This window comes from Osmia bicornis, chromosome 1, assembly GCF_907164935.1.
Source record: "Osmia bicornis bicornis chromosome 1, iOsmBic2.1, whole genome shotgun sequence".
NCBI classification, from domain to species: Eukaryota; Metazoa; Arthropoda; class Insecta; order Hymenoptera; family Megachilidae; genus Osmia; species Osmia bicornis.
Window position 1 is genome coordinate 4929702 of NC_060216.1, and position 24344 is coordinate 4954045.

The 24344-nt window shown below is 36.5% G+C and overlaps 1 protein-coding gene across 1 annotated transcript in view; it reads right to left on the bottom strand.

The window, feature by feature from the left end:
• Positions 1 to 24344, bottom strand: part of LOC114881049 (titin) — a 56774-nt gene that overhangs the window by 23221 nt on the left and 9209 nt on the right. The window contains exon 7 of the mRNA XM_046286648.1: positions 22459 to 22623. Within this exon, the coding sequence (XP_046142604.1) occupies positions 22459 to 22623 (165 nt within the window). The remainder of the gene's footprint in view (positions 1 to 22458; positions 22624 to 24344) is intronic.

Consider the following 24344-nt stretch of genomic DNA (forward strand, 5'->3'; position numbering starts at 1 on the left):
GCCACCAGCGAGGAGGTCCACGCATATTGATAGCCTTGATATTCAGACAACTTTCGTCCATTGGCCACTAGTTCGATTAGCCGACATTCGACATTCTCGCCGCGTTAGGGGAAATAATGGGGTTCCCTCGTGCCATAAACCATGCGTCACACTGCCCCCCTTCGTCTTTTCGTCGTGCACATTTACCAGACCCTGCCATTTTCGCCCCCCTCCTTGCTCCTTGCTCATTGTTATTATAACGTTCCGTTTATTCCGTGTCTCTTTACATATGTATGGAGAGGCATACGCGAGAGCACGGACACGTCATCCAGGACGATAAGCTCTGTAAAATTTTGCGATCGCCATTCCCGATGTTTTTGCGGAGAGGTTAATAGAGCATGAGATTGCTAAGCATCCGTAATTGCGTTCTGTTCACCAGCGCAAGGTCTTTCCTGATCTACGGACACCGGTTTTTCTATTCCGACCATGCTTTTTCAGAAGATTTAATTCTACGCTTGAGTGGCAACTAATATTTGCCAAGGGATTATGGAATTTTCTAATAAATTACTTTTCAATTGCTTTTCAAAGAATTTGGGGAGCGAATAAAATGTTCACCGGACCCCAGTGAAAGTGTTAATTTAACCACTTCTTATTGTAAACGCGCGTAACCCCGAACCTGTTCGGTATTGCTCAGGTAATGCTGTGCCGATTAATAACCAGACAAGGGAATACCAAGAGGAATAAAACGATGCTGCGAATGGAGAGGGAAGAAGCTTATCTTTCGTGTCTGAGAACAAGACTGGTACCGGTTTCTGGTCCCTGATACAGAGTTCACGCCAAGTACTGAAGATACACCGAATGTTTAAAATCTTATTCGCTTCTATCTATGCTTCCATACTGTGATGTTCCCTAATTTTCGCAATTTTCATTAAATTCTACGAACACGCACAGTTTGTCGAAATTAAAGCACAAACCCTGGTCGATCATTAAGTCCACAAATAAAGGGCGTTAACGAGTGGCGGTCCTATCCGACAATCACATTAAAAGGGCGAAAAGGAGGGGGATGAAACTGCTGATCTCCAACAGATGGCATTATTTGACCAATTATTATACATCACATTTCAGATGTTTAACTTGTTTAAATTCATACTGTATTGTTTATAAAGAAGTTCGTACGTGGAACTTAAATTGATGAACGTTTTCGTAATTAATTTTGACCAGGGTGCAGCCAGGTGAACCGGGTTTTAATCAGTGTAATGTTCCGCCGCTTTCTTCGACGACCGGGTAGGAGTGAATTGGATACAGAGAAAGCGGAATGGATGACTCACGTGAATTAACGGTCAGTTTTTTAACCCATCGCATCGATAACCATTTGATATTGATTTTGGATAATGTAGGGTAAGTGATTACAAATATCATCATAGAAGCTGAACAAATATTTATAATAGTTAAAATTGTAGAATTTCCAGTTTCTTCATTTTTTAACTCCATCCTAATACATCTTGTTCTCAGGTGATCTACGTCTTAGTACGAATCTTAAGAAGTTGAATCAACAATGATTCACTGGGCCTACACAATATGACATAAAAACAATTACAAGGTTTACCGATATTTCTTTTTGGGGTAAAAGATAAATAGCGATGATTGTTTCGTAATTTTGCAAACAATGTTATTTTGGGGTTTCTTTGAGAAGCATGAGCAAAAAGGTCAAGGACAAGGATTTAAAATACTGGTCCAAGGACAAGTTGAAATTTCACACTTTATTTTACCGGTCGCAGGCAAACACGATGAATCATAACTACCGGTTAAAGAAACTAGGATACTTTCGCTTTTCAGAGGTTTATGCAGTTAGCATTATCATAAAAAGGAAACAAAACTAGAAGATTCTGTAATCGTTCCAACGACACGTGGGACTTGAATAATCAACCAATCATTGTCAATTGATGGTTCTATGACTTTGAATCAGTGATGTAACCATAATTGTCCTATAGGAAGTTCAAATATTTTGTCTATACCTTTTCAGTAGCATGATAATATTAAGTATAATTTTCTCAATTTTTTAACACTTAAAAGACCGTATCTCAGCATTGAAACACGAGACATCCCGAGACGGATTTTTAATTTCTTAATCGAGAGATCGACCGATCCTTGGACCCCTTAATTTAGTTATATGATTTAAAATTTTCGAAGGATCGAATCGTTCCGACAGGTGGCAGCTTCCGTGGGCAACAGTTACGAAAGGTGGGCCATCGAGTTCGAGCAACGGATCAAACGTGACGTAACATCGGGACGACTTGTGGCGAGGTGGAAAGGCTTCGAAGGGAATCGACGAAGCGTGCAGACGCCACGCGTCGATCGCTTCTTCTTCTCTACTCGCCTTCTCGGTTACTCTCCTCGTCGTCGTCCAGCTCGCCGTCTAGCCTTCTGCCATTGCGTCCCCTCCGCCGCATTGCCACATCGCATTCCCCGCGAATGAATCACTAACAACCTGACGTACAAATACGCGAAAACGTGCGATCACCGGCCTTCTAATGCCTCGAGGAAATCTCCTGGAGGAAAAGACGCTTTCCCACCGCGAAAGCATCCTCCATTTACAATCTTCTTCGCGGAGAGATTTGCCGATGCTATTAAGTTGGTGCATGTTTAATGGCCGATTTCGAAATAAAATAATTCACTGAATATCGTATGTACCATCAGGATCGAAAGGGTTAAAACAGAAAATGAACAATTTAACTGCTTTCACCAAAATTGAGAAACCTATTTTAGTGCGATTGACGTATATACTCGTCGTGTAAAATATAAAATTACTATTTGGGGAAACTTCCGAAAGGTCCCATCACCCCAGGACAACCAAACTCCGGATTTATAGTAATTGAGGGACGAGAAATCGAATGAGACCATTTCCAGAACTGGCAAATAAACCGTTCTCGAGATATACAGGGTATTCCAAAAGTGCGAAAACCCCCTATTATCTTGATAAGAACGCATTTCCACGCAAAATGACTAACCTAACCGTAACCTAGGTTAGGTTAGGCATTTTCCATAAAAATGCGTTCTTATCAACCTAACTTAGGTTAGGGTTAGGGTTAGTCATTTTGCGTGGAAATGCGTTCTTATCAAGATAATAAGGGGTTTCCGCATTTTTAGAATACCCTGTATATCTCGAGAACGGTTTATTTGCCAGTTCTGAAAACGGTCTCATTGGATTTCTCGTCCCTCAATTACTATAAATCCGAAGTTTGGTTGTCCTGGGGTGATGGGGCCTTTCGGAAGTATACTCTACTATTTATAAAAAAACTCCAAATTTCGATAAGGAGTAATAAATGTTTCCTTTATATTACCAACAAAATTTATATGTATTCCCCGTACAAAGAGTATTCTCCTAACTGTTTTGTATACTTTGCTGTATATCTTAATTTCTTAAAATTATTTTTTTTTCTGTAATTTTTCCTGTTTATGAATTTTATTATTTTTTCACAATTTTTAACATTTTAATAACAATAATCTTTTCAACAATGAATTCTTAATTTTTTATCGAAAAACGTGATCTTTCCTGGTTTTGCTTCACTTTCTTCGTAAAATTGATGATAGGAGCATTTGACCCGCGTTCGACGTGTATACTCGTCATTTTAAAACTAATACATTGTACCGAATATTGTCCCAAAATAAATATTATTCTCATGTGGCATATAAATGCTTCACGAGATATTTTGATTTTACAAAACAACCATTTGTCTGACCTGTTTTGTGACATTATAAATTTAGCTGACCTCCAGTTCTTCAAGATCACTACTATATTTCTGATTTTAAATAATCTCTAAGATACCATTTGGAGAATAAGATTGCTTTCACTAAAATGAACTCATTTAAGTTTAACTCCTTGTCTGTCACAGTAGAGGCAGTCATACCTGATCAGACACGTGATAATAGGAATTATTAACACATTGACTGCCACGAAGGCCACTGGCGACTGGAATTACCTGTCTGACATATATTTAAATAATTAAAAAAGAAAAAAGAAGACCAGTTTTAAATTTCATTAAACACTTCCGACTGCTAAAATAATTCTAACGATATCCGGAATGTCTTTTAGTTATGATTTCTATGGCAGTGAACGTGTTAACCATATATCTCAGAATAGTATAATCCGCCAGCCTAAGTAAACACGTGTAGGCAAGCATAAGTCTGTCGAGAGTCAAAGAAAAGGATAATTGTCTGTTCTCGTTTCATTAGTTCGGTATCGCGAAGCTTTGGCAATGTTTCGAGAAGGAATAACTCGCGGCATCGACGTCTCTCCTCGTGAACCACTTCCTTGTACCTTTTTGGGTTGCCTAAAATACGAATGCTGTCCTCAACGAACACGATTCCCCTCTTGACCATTTCGTTGGCCGTTTGAACAATTTTAACAGCTGGCAGGCATTTCTCATGGAGGAAGTGCCGGGTCATCGACCTCTTCCGAGCATTTTCCTAGATGGCGAGTGAACTGAACCGAAGATGAGAGTTCCAGGTATCGTAAACTCTCTTCCTAGAAGATTGACCTATCTAACTCGAAGCTTTAGGGAGCGGATAGAAGAAAAGGGAATCGTGCTTCTTACCACAGAACCAATTATAATTGATATGTATTTTCTTTAGTAAAATTCTGACCTTTTTACGGAGGAAAAAATTAAATTAAATTAAAAATGTACAATAAGCTTGATACCATACAAAAAAATTTATATTAAATAAATAGAATTATTTATTATATGTTTAAATAAAATTATTAATATTCTCCTAATGCGACCCAGAGTATCGTTTTTATCCTAATACAAACACAAAGGAAGAAATAGAAGCAAAGGAAGGCAATTAACGGTATCGATTTATCGGAGATAATTGGAGCTTGTTTCTCTGGCAACCAATGTCTAGCCCTGCAAGTGAAGTACAATAAGGGAGAAGAAGGAAAATAGCTTGGGAAATCTGTCCAACGAAAGGTTCTCCAATAAATTAAGCAGATGCACCGGCTAACCTACCGCAACGTGGAATCCCAGGAAAATAACTTGGACCATGGCCAAACATCGTTACCAATTTTCTTGCTGATGTGTTTGCTCTATGGTACAGGGTCTTCCAAAAATGCCTATCTTTAAGATCAAGTTCAGTGTGTACCATAACCCATTCGAGACCGATTGCACACCGTGTGTGCAATGGATTTCCGAGGCTATAAGACAGCCTGCACACCGTGTGTGGAATAACAGTAATCTGCAATTATCAGTTATTCTGAGTAAACTAGTCGTCGAAATAAGATTTTTCTGGAACTAATGAAATCTGTAAATTACAGGAAAAGAAAATTTGGCATTGGTTTTACCGTGTACCAAAAAATCTAAAAATTATCTGACGACGCGTAATAATAGTTCAGTCTTACAGAAAAATTCTCAAGCTCCTGGGGACCGTGTTCGAAGAAAATCGTCGTCTCGAATGGGATAAATTAGTCATTCGGAACCAAAGAGTAATGCAAATGATCCTTTATCATTAGAATAAAATTTCTGGAATTAAGGGAAGATCTAAAGAGAGCTACAGCCTTGGATCCCACTTTGCAGGGGGTTCAAAAATATTCAACGAAATTATGTTTACTATTGCCGTTTTTCTTTACGATTGAATATTATTTAATTTTATACAGAATAAATTTCAATTTTTCAACCAAGTTTATCAACCGAAAGATCTCTTTGGAAGTTTAATAGCCGCGGGGTCTTAGACGATTGTGTAACAAGGAAAGAATATATCCAAGTATATAATTTAATGTAGCAAATGTATGTTAAACGCAGTTCCGCTAGTGTTAATCGGTTGATAGCAAAATTGCACCGGTGTCACGTCCTGAATGTGTAAAAGTCGTAAAATTACGTGTAACTGAATGAGTCATTGCATTACCATAGTACTTTACCGAGTGTTACGTCATTCGCAGGGAATAACCGTGGACAGGAGTCAACATTCTCATTCTTCTATTTTCTCTTATTGTTTTGCTATGCGAAAGATCGTTTCTTCTTATATAGGAAAAGAAACTGCCGTAAAAATGATGTAATTAATTATTATATAAAATAAACAATAACTGTTACGTCGAACTTTGTCACGTAATCAGTATTCAATTAAAAAAGTATGGGTCGAGGAAAAAATATTCATTTGCGAGGATATCGCACCTCATTGTCTGGTAATTCCGACGATTAATGAGAAAAGAGGGAAGACTGGCGAAGCTCGGAAATTGAATTGTTTGTCGCGACTTTATTGACGTTGCATGAGGCCTTAATTAATCACCTGGAGTGCTCTATTACTTTATAATTATTCGTCTCCGCACACTGTTCCCTTTACAGGTTAACATTTGCCTTTAATTTTTAATTGATCATTATTTTTCGTTTCATTAACACCACTAGTCAGGTCATCTATATTTGGATGACACATGAATTTGTATAGAAAATTAGAAATTTATTAAATTTCAATAATAGGGAATAAAATAAATAAAATTTGTTAAAAATAAAAATATTATCTTATGAAATTCACAACAGCGTTTTTAACAAATCATTATTTATTAATTATCTGATAGAAAATTCTGATCGCTGGTCCACTTTCAAAACCGCATTCCTCGTTTAACGGGTTCTCTTAATTTTCTGTGTCTTCTTGCTCGGTTTCCTCTTAAGGTTTCGAGTTATTTTCAGTGAAGGAGGGTTAAGAAGAAAACTAAAGAGTTTAAGGGGCAATCTCTAAAATAGAGAAGTCACATCTGGTCGCGACAAACGCGACGCGTTTGGAAACTTCGTCCCTCTAAAAATATTTGTTGCCTCGGTAAAATTGTAATAACATTTGTACGCCGCTGTTACGAAAAAGTAGAAAAATATTAAATAAATATACAAAAATTTGTTTCTAATATAAAGAGATTAGAACGGTTCGAAAAGCCGACACTTTGCGGTTACTTGTTTGGAGGGTGTCTATTGATGAATCAGTCACGAATTAGTTACTAACTGTACTTGAACCGGTAGCGACTTCCGTCTAAATTGATCATAGAAATTAAATAGAAACGTTACACTCATATAAAGAATGTTCTACATTCATTTTCCAATGCGTAATGCGGTTGGCATTTATCCATTATAGATCTTAGATCACTATTCGCTGTTAGAAATTATCAACTATATATAATACATAAGAATCGAATCAGCTGACCTTTTTGACCCCCCTCTGCCCTACTTATACTACCGAACCAAATTTCTTTTTTTATTGCCACTTAAACTTGAAGGGGTCAAAATTAACCGGTCTTACAATGATCTTGAAATGAAGTTGAACCAATGTACTGTTACAGGTTGACACGATCACTTATGTGTTATCATGTGTGATAGCGTTACCTTATGTCTTTATGCAAGTGTATTAGTGTGTTTTATGAGGTGGTTCTCCACGTGTTACCATATGTGTAATCTAGCGTGTTCCATCACGTAATTGAGCATGTGTTTTACCACATGATTTCTCATATATTCATGCATCTAATGTATTCTATCGTGCGATTGCCTATGTGATTTGCCATATAATTACCTGTGAGCTTGTTCATATGTTACTGTATTTTACGGAGTGGTGGTTACCTACGTGTTTTGGCAAGCGTTGGCAAATGCACTAAGTACTAGACTTTACGATGCAGTTATGCGTTTCCTTGTACGTTATTCCGCGTGCATAATTTTGCTCGGGTATTATCAGATTTCGTGTATCACGCACGAAAGCTTTTGTATTTTGGTTAGTGAAGATAAGACTTATTTAGAAATCTAACGTTAATTACTCCAGCGACAATGGTACGACTGATCTTGGATCAATCGCTGGAATGCAAATGCAGTGATGCAAGTCAATGATAAGCGAGTCGTATGTTTATGCGAAATGTGCATTCTTCATGATAACTTTTGAATTAATCAATTTTCGATCAAAGTATCTTAATAATTTTATTGTATATAGAATAATAGACATCAAGCAAAATGGAGAGGGTAGTGGAAATTTCAATGCTGCCTCCACTTTCTTAAATAGAACTGCATATTATTTTTACGCGAGACGATTCTTCGAAAGATTCTGTATAAAAAAGTATGACGGTATGATGTTAAAAAAATCAACAGTTCGTGAGATATTTCATCCAGAAATTTGAAATTGTTGATTTTTATCAATACTCCTTTTTACGTGGAATCGGCCTAATGTGAAAATAATTATTTGCTTTTCTTCTTTTTATAGATTTAACAATACGGTCAAGACAATGTTTGCCATCTAAAATTATTTTACGAGACTGAAATTTGAGAAAAACGACGTTACACATGCAGCAACATGATATTACATAGGTATTCTTCTACCGGAACGACTATGTTCCTGAGCAGCATCGTCATTCGCAAAATAAAACCGGTTCCCTGAACTTTATGTCGGCCTTAACAACGATAATAATAGAATTTCTCGAGCAAAGTTGAACAGTACCATTCCTATTCGGCCACTATTCTCTCATCCTCCTCGGTGTTCCTCGAAGACACGACCTTTTGTTCCTTTCACGAATCAACCGAACACAATAAACCCGTTGCACTTGCCACGAATTCCGATCGTACGGATTGCACAAGCTCCCTTTTGATCTTTCCTCGGTTCGCGTGATACATGGAACTAATCGCGTTCCTCTGTAACGGTGAAAGGCCAGACGTCTCGATTGATGCTTCAATATCCTGGTAAAAATCGCGATTTTCTGGGAATCCGTTCTGTCTGCCGCACCTACGCGTTGCACACGGTGCATTGCCCCGTTTCCTCCGCGTAGGCGTATTTCATGCAACAAGTTACGTTCGAGAGAGGAGGAAGCTTATGGGATCCCATCGGCGAAGAAAGGAAGAGAAAATCTGATTGTTGGGTGCAAATAATTTTTTATTATTTTTCGTTTCTTTTGCTACGAAGAAAGCTTATGGGATTAACCAGTAGAGTAACTGTGAGGCGAAAGGCAGAAAGGTTCATTGACCCTCTGTTAAAAACCAGACTTTTTTCAAAAATATCGAAATATTATAGAAATTATAAAAAAATTAAGAAAATCAACTTATGACACTAAACAGCAGAGTAACTTACAAGGGACATTACCCAATCGACACTCGCCGATTTTGATGCCCTTTGAGTATGATATAGAACTCAAAAAAATATTTGGCACGTATTTTTTTTAATCAGCAATCGTCCATGCTGAAGGGGTGAAAATAGCCCTCAAAGTTGGGGTTGCAAAACATATTTTCTTGAATATCTCAGGAACTATTAGGTGTAGGCGAAAAATTCAAAATGGAATTTGCGTGTTTTCGAACAGCAAATTTTTCTATGTAGCCACATTTTTGATAAATTTATTTGTTTAAAAAATATGTTGAAAAATAATCTATTTTTGTCATTTTTTTCATCCCTTCAGCATGGACGATTGACGATAAAAAAAATACGTGTCAAATATTTTTTTGAGTTCTATATCATACTCAAAGGGCATCAAAATCGGCGTGTGTCGACTGGGTAATGTCCCTTGTTAGAAACAAGGGCGGAAGGGTCAATTGACCTTCTATTAAAAATCAAAGACCTATTTCAAAAATACCGAAATAAAAAAATTAAGAAAATTAGGCTTAATATTATCAGAATATTGATAAGGTATTAAAAAAAAGATTATCGATCCCCTATAGAACAATTATGATTGCGCCACTGTAAAAGGGTGTTGCAACGAGGAATTTATATGCTAATTGTTCGGCTGGTGTTTGTCACGAGCAAAATTAGCTCAGCAGGGAAAACGTTTTAACGAACTTAATTAAACACAGTATCGTAACACTGTAATGGAATACCCTGGGTGTGTTCCTCGTTTCACGGCATTGTTGTCACGCGATCTAAAAATATGTACAAATATAATTCTCTGTGCGCAAAATAAGAAATGTATATTCACGAGGAAATATCGCAATAACAGAAGTAGACGACGCGATGATAATCGGTTTGTTTAAAGGATTTCATCGAGCTAGCTGCTCGATTTATGAAGAAAGGAGAGCACCGTTCGGATGATCCGAATGATTTGTTACTTTCTTGAGCTAATTTACGTAGAAAACGGCACGGCAGGCCGTTGAAAAGTATCAAATTAGATCGACAAAAGCGCGATTCATCTGCCTCGTATTTTCTGCCCTGCCGCGTTTCTAGTCAATTTAACGCTCGTGATGTCTGTAATTTTCTTTTCGTTTTTTTTTTTTTCTCCCTCCTGGCCTTTTTTTATTTCTCTTTTCTCAGCCGCGTGCCGGCGAAGAATTCGAAAATGCGGCGCATTCATGGCCGAGTGAGTAAGCCTGTCCGAGTTTAGACGCCTTTCTCTGTACTCTGGCTAGTTTCGACGGATCTTTAAGCCTGATCTTTACGAGAAAATACACTGGTGGAATTAATTCTGGACACTTTGAATAAAAAATTTGTCCAGAAAATGTATATTCTGCTATGCTAAATTGATACCGTAAAATATTATACTTAATATTTTTACATGATTTGGTTTGTAAATGTTTGAAAATTTCAATTTAAAAAAATCTAAACTATGTCGTTGTTTTTGTTTTTGCGCCTGGCAACACGAAACGTCGAATGATGTGAAATAGCCAACCACAGGATATCCAACGAAATAATTTCTTTCTACCTCCTTTGATGTGTTGAAATTGTAATTTTTATTGTATATTAAAAGTATGGCTGTAAATGGACTCTTTACTGATTTTTTTAATAATATAAATTTTAAAATATAAACGATTATACACATTAAATAATTTGAATAAATGCGAAATTTAAGTAAAATCAAATCAACAATCGTCTCTTCAGTTTTAATTATCTTCGAAAATCATTTTTTAAACGATGCTTCTGTTAACCCATTAACCCTTTGACTGTGAAATCACGCACGGTAACAGGTTACTGTTATTACCTGTGTTTTTGTATCATCATTAATCATTGCTTCGTTATCATATACAGCCAGATCCACGCAACTGGAACGAATTATACTTTTTTCTGATTGCAATTAGAAAAAGTGAACGGTTCGAAAAGGATTGCAGATATCTTTAAGATGCATCTGCATTTTACAACTGCATAATCCTTTTATATTTTTATTGAAACCATTTTCTGTACATTTTCTTTTTAAATATTCAAAGCAGTTTGAAGTTTCCAAAATATTCTTTGGAAAAGTTTTAAAATATAAAACCACTGCGCTATAATAGGAGGATGAACAGGAATGGAGGATTAAATTTCCTTTGTCCAGCTGCGAGTGTAGCGCAGGATCATCGTCTTCGAGAACCATTTCGTTCGTTTTTCCCGGACAAAAATGAAATTCATCCAGCAAGCAATGCAAGGAATGTCGCCGTGAATCAGACGCGTTCGTACGCCCGCTAAAATTGGAACTGGCTGGCGTCATAAGCGTAAAAAGCCGCGTGGAAACGCGGCTTTCTATCCTATCTTTCACTTGGCCGTCGATTTTAAATGCTTTTCCAAAATCAAATAAGAAGAAAAATGAAAAACGTCCAATATCCTATATCTCTTTTGAAATTTTCAATTCTCAATTCTCAATTACCAAATTTCTAAATTTCAACGGGAAACTTCCGAAAGGCCCCATCACCCCAGGACAACCAAACTTCGGATTTATAGTAATTGAGGGACGAGAAATCGAATAAGACCATTTTCAGAACTTGCAAATAAACCGCTCTCGAGATATACAGGGTATTCTAAAAGTGCGGATACCCCCTATTATCTTGATAAGAACGCATTTCCACGCAAAATGACTAACCCTAACCCTAACCTAGGTTAGGTTGATAAGAACGCATTTCCACGCAAAATGACTAACCCTAACCCTAACCTAGGTTAGGTTGATAAGAACGCATTTCCACGCAAAATGACTAACCCTAACCCTAACCCAGGTTAGGTTGATAAGAACGCATTTCCACGCAAAATGACTAACCCTAACCCTAACCTAGGTTAGGTTGATAAGAACGCATTTCCACGCAAAATGACTAACCCTAACCCTAACCTAGGTTAGGATGATAAGAACGCATTTCCACGCAAAATGACTAACCCTAACCTTAACCTTAACCCTAACCCTAACCCTAACCCTAACCTAGGTTAGGTTGATAAGAACGCATTTCCACGCAAAATGACTAACCCTGACCTTAACCCTAACCCTAACCCTAACCCTAACCTAGGTTAGGTTAGTCATTTTCCGTGAAAATGCGTTCTTATCGAGGTAATAAGGGGTTTCCGCATTTTTAGAATACCCTGTATATCTGGAGAACGGTTTATTTGCCAGTTCTGAAAATGGTCTCATTGTATTTCTCGTCCCTCAATTACTATAAATCCGAAGTTTGGTTGTCCTGGGGTGATGGGGCCTTTCGGAAGTATACGCAATTTCAAAATTTACTTTGCAACTGTTGATCTTGCAACAAAGTTAGAAATCTCCGTTAGAAAACAGCAGCGATTCGCGTTGGTCCAATTAGAAACATAGAGGATATTGCGAGAGAGACCAGTCGGGTTCCCGCGCAACGATTTTGTATCAAATCCTTAACGGTATCGGGGAAAGAAAGGAAACCGCAAAGTCTTTTGATACACATTGCGCTCGCAAATCCAGTGATTGATCTAGAAAAGCAAAGCTGAATCACGCTGCTCGATATCGATATCGATTCTGAGGCAATCGCTTCCGGTAATTAAGTTGCATGATCGATGGTAAATATCAGCTCGCCAGTCATCAGAACAACTATTACCAACTTATCATGTTTATTCAAATATTTTTATCTCCTTTCACTCTTTAGATTTCAATCGATAAAATAAGAAATTCTATTTACCTACATTACTTTTCCAAAGTTTCCTTTCTTCTCCCCATCGCTGTTTTTATTTCATTAAACTAGTTTCTCTCGTTAAATAAATACATTATTTAGCAGAGTGATGATAACAAACGTGTTTAGCAAGGCATTTTATTAATTTAAAAAATGACTAAATGAAAAATTTCGAGTTGTTAAACGAAGACTTCGTGTATGCTAATTACAGGTTTACTGTAGAATTCGTGCAGTCGAATGAGTAACGAGCACAGACCAATTAATACGATCTGGAGAAGAAAAAAATTTCTCGAAGGCACAGTCGCGGCACAGTAAAATATCCACTTGGTGTTTCATTAATACTATCACCGTATAACAAACTAGAGTAAATATGTTCAAACAGCCGACATCGATCGGTACATAGGAAAAAAGTGCAACTTTACCCGAGGAAGCCCGAAGAAAGAAGCCAGGAATGTGTATATGACGATTATGAGAAACACTATACCGCATCACGTAGAATTTAATTAAAAGTCATTTTCTCTGTTTAATTTTATTTTGCATACTTGAACGTTGCAATTTCTACTAATTATATTTCTTATAAACGAAAACTTGATAACACGTTAATTGCTCTTAATAATTAAAAGAGAATAATAAGAAAATATTGAAAGCGTAAATGAAAAAATTCCTATTTCTAATAATTTTTACAATTTTAATATATCTTTCAATAAGTGTTGATTATCGCTATGGCACTCGATACGTCAAATATCTCTTTGAATTGACATATCAGAAACGTTATTTGACATGTAGGAGTGAATCGACAACTCCAGGGACTTCCTGATCGGGATTAGTGTCTGGAGTTTTTCCGTTTCCTCGATCGAGGAGCAAGAAAATCCGAAAGGAGAGTGGAGGTAGGTTATTGCGACGACGTGGAATCGAGCCGATCCCATCCTGAATCACGATGGATGAGTAGGAAAATAAAAAGAAAAATAAAAAAGGAACGAGACCAGGCGACGGGGAGAGCCGTCCTTCCCGGGTGATTCACCGGGTTTGCGGTTTGGTTACTTCAGTCTGTACCTCGCAGACACGAGTACGGACAAGTGGTTCTCATCGTCGAGGCGAAATCTAGTGATCCTTTACAACTTGAAGAACTCGAATTTCATCGGGGACTGTATTCATTTTTAAAGGGCGTTGAAAAGGGGGTCTGAGATTCACAGGGTAGGTTGAACCTAGGGTATTTCTTAGATACTAAATCAACTCCTATTTTCCAGGATATTTAAACAATTGGGTATTCTATTTCCAACAAATTTTTAACTAAGGATCACGAAAGGTTAACCCTAGAAAATGAACCCTAGCGGAGAGTTCTAGAGGAAAAGTACATAGCCTTTCTCCACTAGCTTCTTCCCTAGTGCCAAACGTACCAACACTCTCCTTTAAATGTCCCTAGACTCTGCCACCAAGGAATTAATGTTCTGGACTTATCTGACACACCTTAACTACAGATCGTCCAAAAAGGTTCTCCTGAAAAGGTCAGGCGACTGCAACGAAGAAAAAGAAAGAAAAACGTGTCGATTGCATAAGCTTGCTCTGGCGAAGGAAGGATGATTCTTGTTGGCCGACTGTGGCGACACACGACGAGCAGGGTAAGCGTGGAGCCGCATGGCAACAGCGGAACCGTGTTAAAATATCGCAATAAGGTATTAAACAAAGGAATCCGGGAGGAGCTGAAGCAAGACCGCGGTTACTGAAGCGAAACTGAAGGCTGAAGCGTTTCTTCGTCTTGAAAGGACTCGTTCGAGCCTTCCTTCCATTCACAACCACGATTCTTCCCGGCTCCTTTTCAACGATCGTTTCACCGTCTATCCTCGACTGACTAACCGGGGTCTTTGCTCTACACCTCCTCACCTGGCTCTAATCTTTCGATCGGGACACGTTAGATCCGTTTTACTGATACAACTGTTAACAATTATTCCCACCTACCAATGAACACCCGATACTCTTTGTCTTTCTACCTTGTGAATTTAAAAACAATCGCAATTATTATATTTCTCATAATAAGAATTGAAAATCGAGGGGAGTAATATTTTCAATACAAACAGTAAAGCTCATATGGAAGAGATCAAATTCGCTAAAGAAAAATTAAAAATCAAGTTAAACTAAAAAGAGTAGGAGGGTTAATACTTTTTATCTTTCTACTTTGTGAATTTAAAAACAATCGCAATTATTATATTTCCCATAATAAAAATTGTAAATTGAGAGGGTAATATTTCAATACTAACAGTGACACTCATATTGAAGAGATGAAATTCGTTGAAGAAAAATTGAAAATCAAGCAAAACTAAAAAAAGGTAGGAAGGTTAATACTTTTTATTTTTCTCATTTGTGAATTTAAAAATAATCGCAATTATCATATTTCCCATAATAAAAATTGAAAATTGATAGGGTAATATTTTCAATACTAACAGTGACACTCATATTGAAGAGATGAAATTCGTTAAAGAAAAATTGAAAATCAAGCAAAACTAAAAAAAGGTAGGAAGGTTAATACTTTTTATTTTTCTCATTTGTGAATTTAAAAATAATCGCAATTATCATATTTCCCATAATAAAAATTGAAAATTGAGAGGGTAATATTTTCAATACTAACAGTGACACTCATATTGAAGAGATGAAATTCGTTAAAGAAAAATTGAAAATCAAGCAAAACTAAAAAAAGGTAGGAAGGTTAATACTTTTTATTTTTCTCATTTGTGAATTTAAAAATAATCGCAATTATTATATTTCCCATAATAAAAATTGAAAATTGATAGGGTAATATTTCAATACTAACAGTGACACTCATATTGAAGAGATGAAATTCGTTAAAGAAAAATTGAAAATCAAGCAAATCTAAAAAAAGGTAGGAAGATTAATACTTTTTATTTTTCTCATTTGTGAATTTAAAAATAATCGCAATTATTATATTTCCCATAATAAAAATTGGAAATTGAGAGGGTAATATTTTCAATACTAACAGTGACACTCATATTGAAGAGATGAAATTCGTTAAAGAAAAATTGAAAATCAAGCAAAACTAAAAAAAGGTAGGAAGGTTAATACTTTTTATTTTTCTCATTTGTGAATTTAAAAATAATCGCAATTATTATATTTCCCATAATAAAAATTGAAAATTGATAGGGTAATATTTCAATACTAACAGTGACACTCATATTGAAGAGATGAAATTCGTTAAAGAAAAATTGAAAATCAAGCAAAACTAAAAAGAGGTAGGAGGGTTAATATCCGTGTAAATAAAAGAAGGAAAACGGATTCCAAGTGACAGCGCGACGTCTAAAGTGCAGCTGCAAGTGGACGAGCGTGCAGTGAATTCCGAGTGCGTCTAATTAAAAGTCATCTGCATATTTATGGACGAGGAAACGCGGAGAAAGGGGCGGCGCGGTGGATTAACGCGGGGAAAAGCAGAGAAGAGCCGCAGCCTGTATTAAAGAATAAAGGGCGAAAACAAACAAGCGGAAGAAACGTACGTCTGGTTAAAGTGGCCGTGGCCACGCTTACTACTTTCATACACGGCGGCGAGTATAAATAGCCGGCCATGTTCGCTTCAAACCGTATATGTAGTAATTAAATTTTACAGCATCAAGTATCCTATAAAACAACATGTAACGTCATAATCTTTTTTATGTTTTTATTATTACTGCCGTCAAAGGACGATGATTCCGTTTGAGATAATTAAATTATTTATAAAAATAAAATTAATTGTTCCATCCACTTTGAGAAATCGTAGTTCACCGATGGCTAATGGTTTTTCGTGTAGAACAACAGCGATAATTACACGGTTCGTGACCGAGAAGTATATTTTCACAGACTACTGTAACAGAGTTTCACGGAGAAAGAGATTTCCGGGCTCGTTTCAATGAACGGCCAACATTCTCATGCTGAGAAAATATATGTTTCACACGACGACGATCATCGTGCGTTTCTCTTCCTTTCTTGAACCTCTTCCAAAAATCTAGCCACCATTCAACACGTGGAACGTTATGTCAAAAATACGATTATGCAGCAGCATAGTCATAATTTACTAACAGAGGGGTCAACAATTATTTTCTAACCCCCCTTTAATTGCGCTACTGCAATCATGAATCGTTGAAAAAATTTTTTTAATGAATTTTCTTTCATTTATAAAAACAAATATTCGAATAAATGATTTATTGGAATTTCAACCGAGTCACTCAATATGGTTAACGTTATTTTTCATTTTCGTCTCGTCACGATTGGTAGATTTACCGCATTCCTCGAAAACTTTCTAACAGTAAAAAGATGACAACTTTGTAACTGTTGTTACAAATATTTATCGTTCCAACAGAAGACCGTATCGGGGAGAAACTTTTTGCCAGAATGTTGAATTCCAAGAAATATTTGAAAAAGTGGAGATTGCTCTCATAGTTGGAACTGTAGGACATATTTAGTCGGAAACGAGGGACGTTTAAGTAATTATGGTGATTAAATCGAAGAAGAGCTCGACATCTCGGCCAAAACCGTATGCGTTCATTCACTGGAGGAAGTGACGTCAGAAGGAAGTCTTTCGATGCAACCTTCCTACCGGTTGTGCTTAACGAGTCCAACGACAATGTTGTAATCGGACGGAGGAACTTGAATTTTTCAATTATTATCTAGTTTTTAAAGGGAAGTATCAATTTTAATGCAATTACTTTGCATTCATTCATTCATTTACGTAATTAGAATAATTTCTAATTCGAATAATCAAAATCATTTTACAAATAAAAGAATTGAAAATGAAATTCTAACTTGAAAACTATAGTATTTGTTTTTGCTAATTTATAAAAGAAAAAAGAAAATTAAAAAAAAAAAACACGTCAGACTTGAAAACTTACCAAAAGAGATTATAGCCGATCAGAAGAGGATCCACGCGATCGATATCCTCTTCCAGTCGCACGCGCGTGCACTAAAATCACTGGGAACCACTAAATTCGACAATAAACAACTGAAATAAAGACGATCTAATAACCCGAATACGTAGGAAAGGCTTTAGAAACGAAACTCTCTATTCTCCCTAAAGAAATGACCGATTCACTTTATTTTTCGATTCTAAACCTCGTCGACGATAATGAATTATATAGGGTATACATAAATGGACCACGATTGACCGGAAGGAAATATGGATCCCGGTGAGAAGGCAGAAGGTGAGAATCGTCGGTGTTGCTTGACAGACGAGCTCGCAAACGAATGACGAACGAGCGAATGCTTGGAGGACCTGTAGGCATCGACTCTTTTGCCGGAGGACGAAGGAAGAGGCAGACAGGCAGCGAGCCACGGCGCAGGCTGCACACCCGACATTCGAACAACACCGGCGACGATCGACCGGTTTCCGGGGGAATTCGCCAACAATTATTCCTCGCAGATTAATATTTTCAAATACTATTCAATTTATCTGAAAAAGTGAAAGTTCGGCGTTAAAATTGAACCATATCACCGGATAGTACAGACCTTTCTCTTTATACTTCGAGGGTACACATTTGATAAAATTAATGAATTTTTATACCCAATTAAAATGAAAATAAACGAATTTAGAAACTATGCTGATAAAGCCTGCGATTAGTTAAAATTTGTAAATATGAAGAATTTAATGCAACTAGGTAGAAGTCAAGGAGGGCCAAAGTTCAAAAATTCTAGATCCTAAAAATTGTAATATTCCAAAATTTCAAAAGAACCTGCCCCACCTCAGAAGAAGATCCAAGTTACGCGAATGGATGCCATCTTATCGTTAAAATATTTATTTGTTAGACTATAAAATTGATTTATACCGAAGTAAATTATCTCAGACTCAGACACCACAAGTTTCATTCTTCGTGGTAAGAAAAAGCAGGTGAAGTTGACAGTTTTTCCCTTCGTATCGGGTGTCTCTACCCTAGACGAGAGAGCTTTATATGCCAGCGTACTCTTCCTGCTAGGATGCACTCGACGGCCATGCTGGTTCAGACATTTCCATCTTTTTCTATCTCACCCGTGCAAGCCGGCTTTCAATTTTATTTCGTTCCTCAATCATACGCCGTACTTCGTCCACGGATGCTGCAATGCGGCTTTGCCCCTCATCGATTCTACTAACGTTGCTTTTTCATCATCGAGATGTAATGATACACTCCATTTCAAGGATATTAAAATTATCCCGATATTTCAATTGCAATATTTAATTTAATAAACATAGATTTTTATTATTACGATTACTGAAAAGTTTGAGAATCATTTTTTCTCTGCAAAATTATTTTTTTATAAAATATAGCAATACAGTTTCTATAATTTCAAGAATAAAATTTATTATATTTAATTTTTTATTATAAAAATTTCTAAGGCCCAAGTCTGTAGCCCCTCTTGAACCTCTCCTTAATATATGAAGTAATACATCTCATATTTTCTATGTAACGAACAAGACCACAATTACATAAATCATGAAGCGTATAACATACTAAACAGCGTATGCAATAATTTCCCAAAATCATTAATTGAATTGCTAAAAAATTAGACAGCCCGATGAAAGTTTCACGCACGAGTCAAAGACGGCGCTTTCATTAGCTAGTTGATCAACGTGTCTGCCTGTTGTAACACAGCGTGCCACTATTTTATCCAACTAATGGCTCTTAGAAAATGCGAAATAGCCAGAAGTAAGTGTTCCATGGCTGATCAAAATTCTCCTCCGCGATCACGTTAGCTCGACCGTGGGTAATTACGCTTGGCCACACTACAGATTACATCGCAACTATACCAATCAACTTAAAGGGAAATTTCCGTTTTCTTGAGAAGAAAAACCCCGATTTTCGGTCTTCCAGAATTTGAAGATCGACTTTTAAGAATTATTTTACTGAGCTTAAATCACCTCTGTCCGATGGCACAATGGTGTCATTAAAGGATCAGAGTCTCGGTTCCAATTAACCGTAGAAAGTTATTCTAATCAAGCAACGACATAAATGACACCCTGTATTGTTCGGGATACGCTTAAAGTGATCTAGCTGCGATGCTGTTAAATATCTAATGAAGAAAGGCGAGAAACGACGACGTGTATATCGATGTGCCACGTGGCCGCAACACGCTCCTGCAATTAGGCTTAGGAATTGCTATTGTGTGCAGCTTGACCCCCTCAAAACAGAATCTCGACAATGGGAATGCGAGCAATTTACCGAGGGCAACTGGCCCAATTGCTGCTCGATCAGGAAATTGGGCAAACTCTGGCATCGAAATTCTCCAAATTATTCCAAGCTTCGTTCCAATTTCCTAGCGAATCGAACGAGGGGCTGCTTTTTCTTCCGCTTCATCGAATATCAATATCGAATCATTATTTGTATGGAGAACGAATTCGTTCGCAGCCTGATGTATTAAAACTCCGAGTGTTTAATCGAGCATTTAATATACAATAATTATATCATAATTTTTTAAATATAATCACTTGAGTGACGAGTGAATTTTGTATTAAGTTATTGGCACGATGTCTGAAAGGATCGCATGACACAAAGAGGTATCGTCATGCCTAAATTAATAAAATGGATGAAGATGTGTCGAGGTAACTTTTCATCGAGGAGAAAGAATGTTCACGAAATGAGAGGCAAGCTATTTATTCCGATCCCCGTCCCTGAAGCAACAAGAAGCAGAGCATGACAACGCCATGAAGAAAGACTGGACACTGTTTGTTGGCATGCTTGGAAGGAGTACGAATCGTTACAAGATTCGTCGTTACCAGCACGAAATTCCTTGCAAGACAGCGTTCTCCTTACTTTCTCGAACTATCGGACACTCATCTTTCCCCTTGCGATTAGCAATCGCGATTCGTAGGCTAATTGAACGAAAGAATTTCACGAATAGAAATCAACATCAACGAAAAATTAGAATTTAACCGTTTCAACTTTTACCATTCGATAGATGAGCCGTTTATTTTGAAAGTGGCCTAACTCCGTTTTTCAATTTTTTCCAGTTATCATGGTTACATGTACAACTTTATGTTATTTATCAGTAAAGCATTTCAGGTTGCTTATAATCCGAGCAAATACGATAATTCTTGACACATAAGTTTTCAGAGTTAATTCAATAATCGAACCGTGTAGTTTGAAAGTGGCCTAACTCCATTTATACTTAAATAATCAAGATATATTTACTATTGATAATGTCGGAAAGTAGTGATGAAGGTAATTTTAATTAATTAGTATTTACAAGTTAAGCTCAGTTTTTGGACAATTGCGTTAGTTGAATAACCAGTACGTTTAATTAATATAAAACTTAAAATTTAATATTTCATTTTAGAAATTATTTCACCCATGGGGAAGAACAGAACAAGACTATTATTTAGTTCAGATAGTGAAGAAGAAATAGTAAGTAATGATTTTAAAAAAAATCAAAAAAGAAACCGAATTATAGAATAATATTCGTCTTCAGGGGATGAAGATATGAATAACAATAGAGAAAAAATTGATGAATCATACATCCAAAAAGTGCGAAAGATTAAACGGAATTCAGGAAAAAGATATTCTACTCAAACCGGAAATATTGTACCGGAAAAAATTTTGCACGTAATGTAGTTAATTGAATCGCATAAATTATGTTCCTGAAGTGTTTTAAAGATATGTAAAATAAATTCAGTATTGTTTTTTTCAATTTAAAGCATCTTAAAGTATGTTGAATGGACTTGGGCACCTTCAAATTTTATAATGAATCTGGTTGTTAATTTTGAAAGTGGCCTAACTCCATTCTTGATAAAAAAACGCATATTATTCACTTAATAATTGCCACTATTTTAATAGGAACTATAAATTTAACACCCTTAGATACACTTAAGCAGTATGATTCATTAGTGTCCTATACGTATATTTTTAAATTCATTGAAACGCAAACCCTTAAATATCTCGATTTGAAGATAAATGAACTTAGGCCACTTTCAAAATAAACGGCTCAGATATTTTTCTTATAGATAGATTTTTCCATCCTCCAAGCATCCTCGGTTTTCGAACAAAAAATTTGCATTCGAGTGTCGAACAGAGATAATTGAATTAATCACGACTTAACGTTTCTCGATAATTTCGTATGGATCTGTTCCACCGTGGCTCTATAATTACTCGCTTCGATTGTTCCCCCATTCGTGATACGGAAATCGTCTCGTCTCCGTATCTTGGATATAATAAATCAAGAAAATTAATGGAACATAACTAAGCACCTTATTCGACAGGCGATACAGAAGAGCATCATTTTCTCTTAATTTTCTACTGAATTTCTTCTACATCTACCGCATAAATCATTTATTTACACTACTGTACTGTCATTGTAAATTAGGCTTTAATCCTGTTGCGCTTTCATTACCTTAAAGCGACAGATCTTTATTATTAACTCTTTGAGGCACAGGATTTCAGATCAAAAATAGACCCATGTTGCATAGGAATTTTATCGGGTTTTAAATGAAACAAAATTGGTATATTTTTATTAATAAAGGTATAACTACAAGATTTCGAGGTGGGACTAAAAATGTCCCACCATGCCGTGAAATACATCAAAAAGGAGGGACATTTTTAATCCCACCGTGCCTCAAAGAGTTAATGGTAAAATAAGACGCACAAGGTGCGTCGTCGATTTCAAGCGCGTACAGCATAAGACGCATAAGGCGCGTCATTGGCTTTAAGACTATCTAATAATTAAGAAATAACCATATGCTCACTCGGATTTCGTCGTATCTCGTGGTAGAGGATAGTCAGTATTTCCGCAGGTTCCAGGTAATCGGTTAATCCATCGGTGGCAAGAACCAGGAAATCCTCGGTGCCGTCTAAAGTAACAGAGTCAACTTCTGGATTGCCCGTCACGAAGGGTTTGTAAAGAACATCGCCTGAAATAAAATAAAAATCTTTCGTTACAAAAATAAATCTTTAAATATATCAACAAAACATAACAGATACCGATGGATTCCTTCATGGTTGCATATCTAAATGTGTAACCGTACCCAATTTCATTCATAGATGTATAGTTGAAGGATGAAAAAAAAAAAGATCCGCGTAAATTTATAATAACCGGAAGCGTCTATGTTACGGCGGTGCCATTATTTAAATTAGCTATACCATTCATTAAATAGATAATTAAAGTTAATTACGGTCTAGTTGAATACTAATACACCCCACGCTTCGACCGTCGCGTGTTTTTCAGATGTAAAAAGCATCGCTTACGTGTGCTGGATAACTGTAACAGCTATCTCGAATTCCATAAAATTACGCGTCATGGAGAATGAAGTTCTCTATCTTTTCTCCCTTTGCTCGATATCACCTCGAATACCAAGAACAGGAAAATCGTCGTTTCTCTTCAGTAACGTTTGAAATGTTATCTAAATGTTATATACGTGTTACCTTTCCGATAGACTTCTAAGGACCCATTGATAATGATTTTTCAATTATTTTATAAAACCCATGGATTGCGTCATCAGTTTCAAAGGCATACAGCATAAGACGCATAAGGTGCGTCATTCGTTTCACGCACATACGGCATAAGACGCATAAGGTGCGTCATCCGTTTCACGCACATACGGCATAAGACACATAAGGTGCGTCATCAGTTTCAAAGGCATACAGCATAAGACGCATAAGGTGCGTCATTCGTTTCACGCACATACGGCATAAGACGCATAAGGTGCGTCGTTGGTTTTACGCGCATACGGCATAAGACGCATAAGGTGCGTCGTTGGTTTTACGCGCATACGGCATAAGACGCATAAGGTGCATCGCCGGTTTTAAACGTATTTAAGGGGCTATACCAGTGTAACACTTTTGAAAAATCGATTTTTTTTGCATTTTTTGAAAGTCTATACTTTCTAGAATATCATATTAAAATTTTAAGGTCGAATCTCAAATAGTTTAGGAATGGCAGCGTTCTAAAGAGTAACTGCTGGCATGTCAGAAACGCGCTTACCGCCAATGGATCGCGTTTTTCTCAAAACGGTATTTCTCAAATTTGCTGCAGCTCTAACTCGAATACAAATTATTGCATCGACTCGAAACTTTTTCAGCGTGTTCAGTACATGGTTTGTCATACCATGAACTAGGATTTTTTTGATTGGATGAAAAATGTCAATTTGGCATTAAAAAAACGACTATTTTTTTAGGCTAAATTCCAAATTTTTCTTCAAAACTTCGCCATTTTGTCAGATTTTGATATTTTTCAAAAATCCTAGTTCATGGTACGGAGAATGCCTTCTAGTTTAACAGCGTTTTTGTTATGGCGGCAATCACTGCAGCAGTGGAGCAACTTTTTTTTGGAGCCCTGGAAGATAGCGCATAAGTCGATTGTTTTTTATTATTTTTGTACCAAAAAATTACTATAGATATATGATTTGTAACTAAATACATTCCTGAAGTTTAAAACCATGGGATATACTATTTCTTTAAAAACAAAATTCCCAAAAATCACCTAATTTTAGAGCGGTCACACTGGTATAGCCCCTTAAAATCAGTGAATTACGGAATTATCTATTTAATTTAATATATATATTTTATAATAACGAATCCTTGCACGATCTCTATCTTAATTTAGAAAATACTTTTAATAGTGAAATGTTATCAT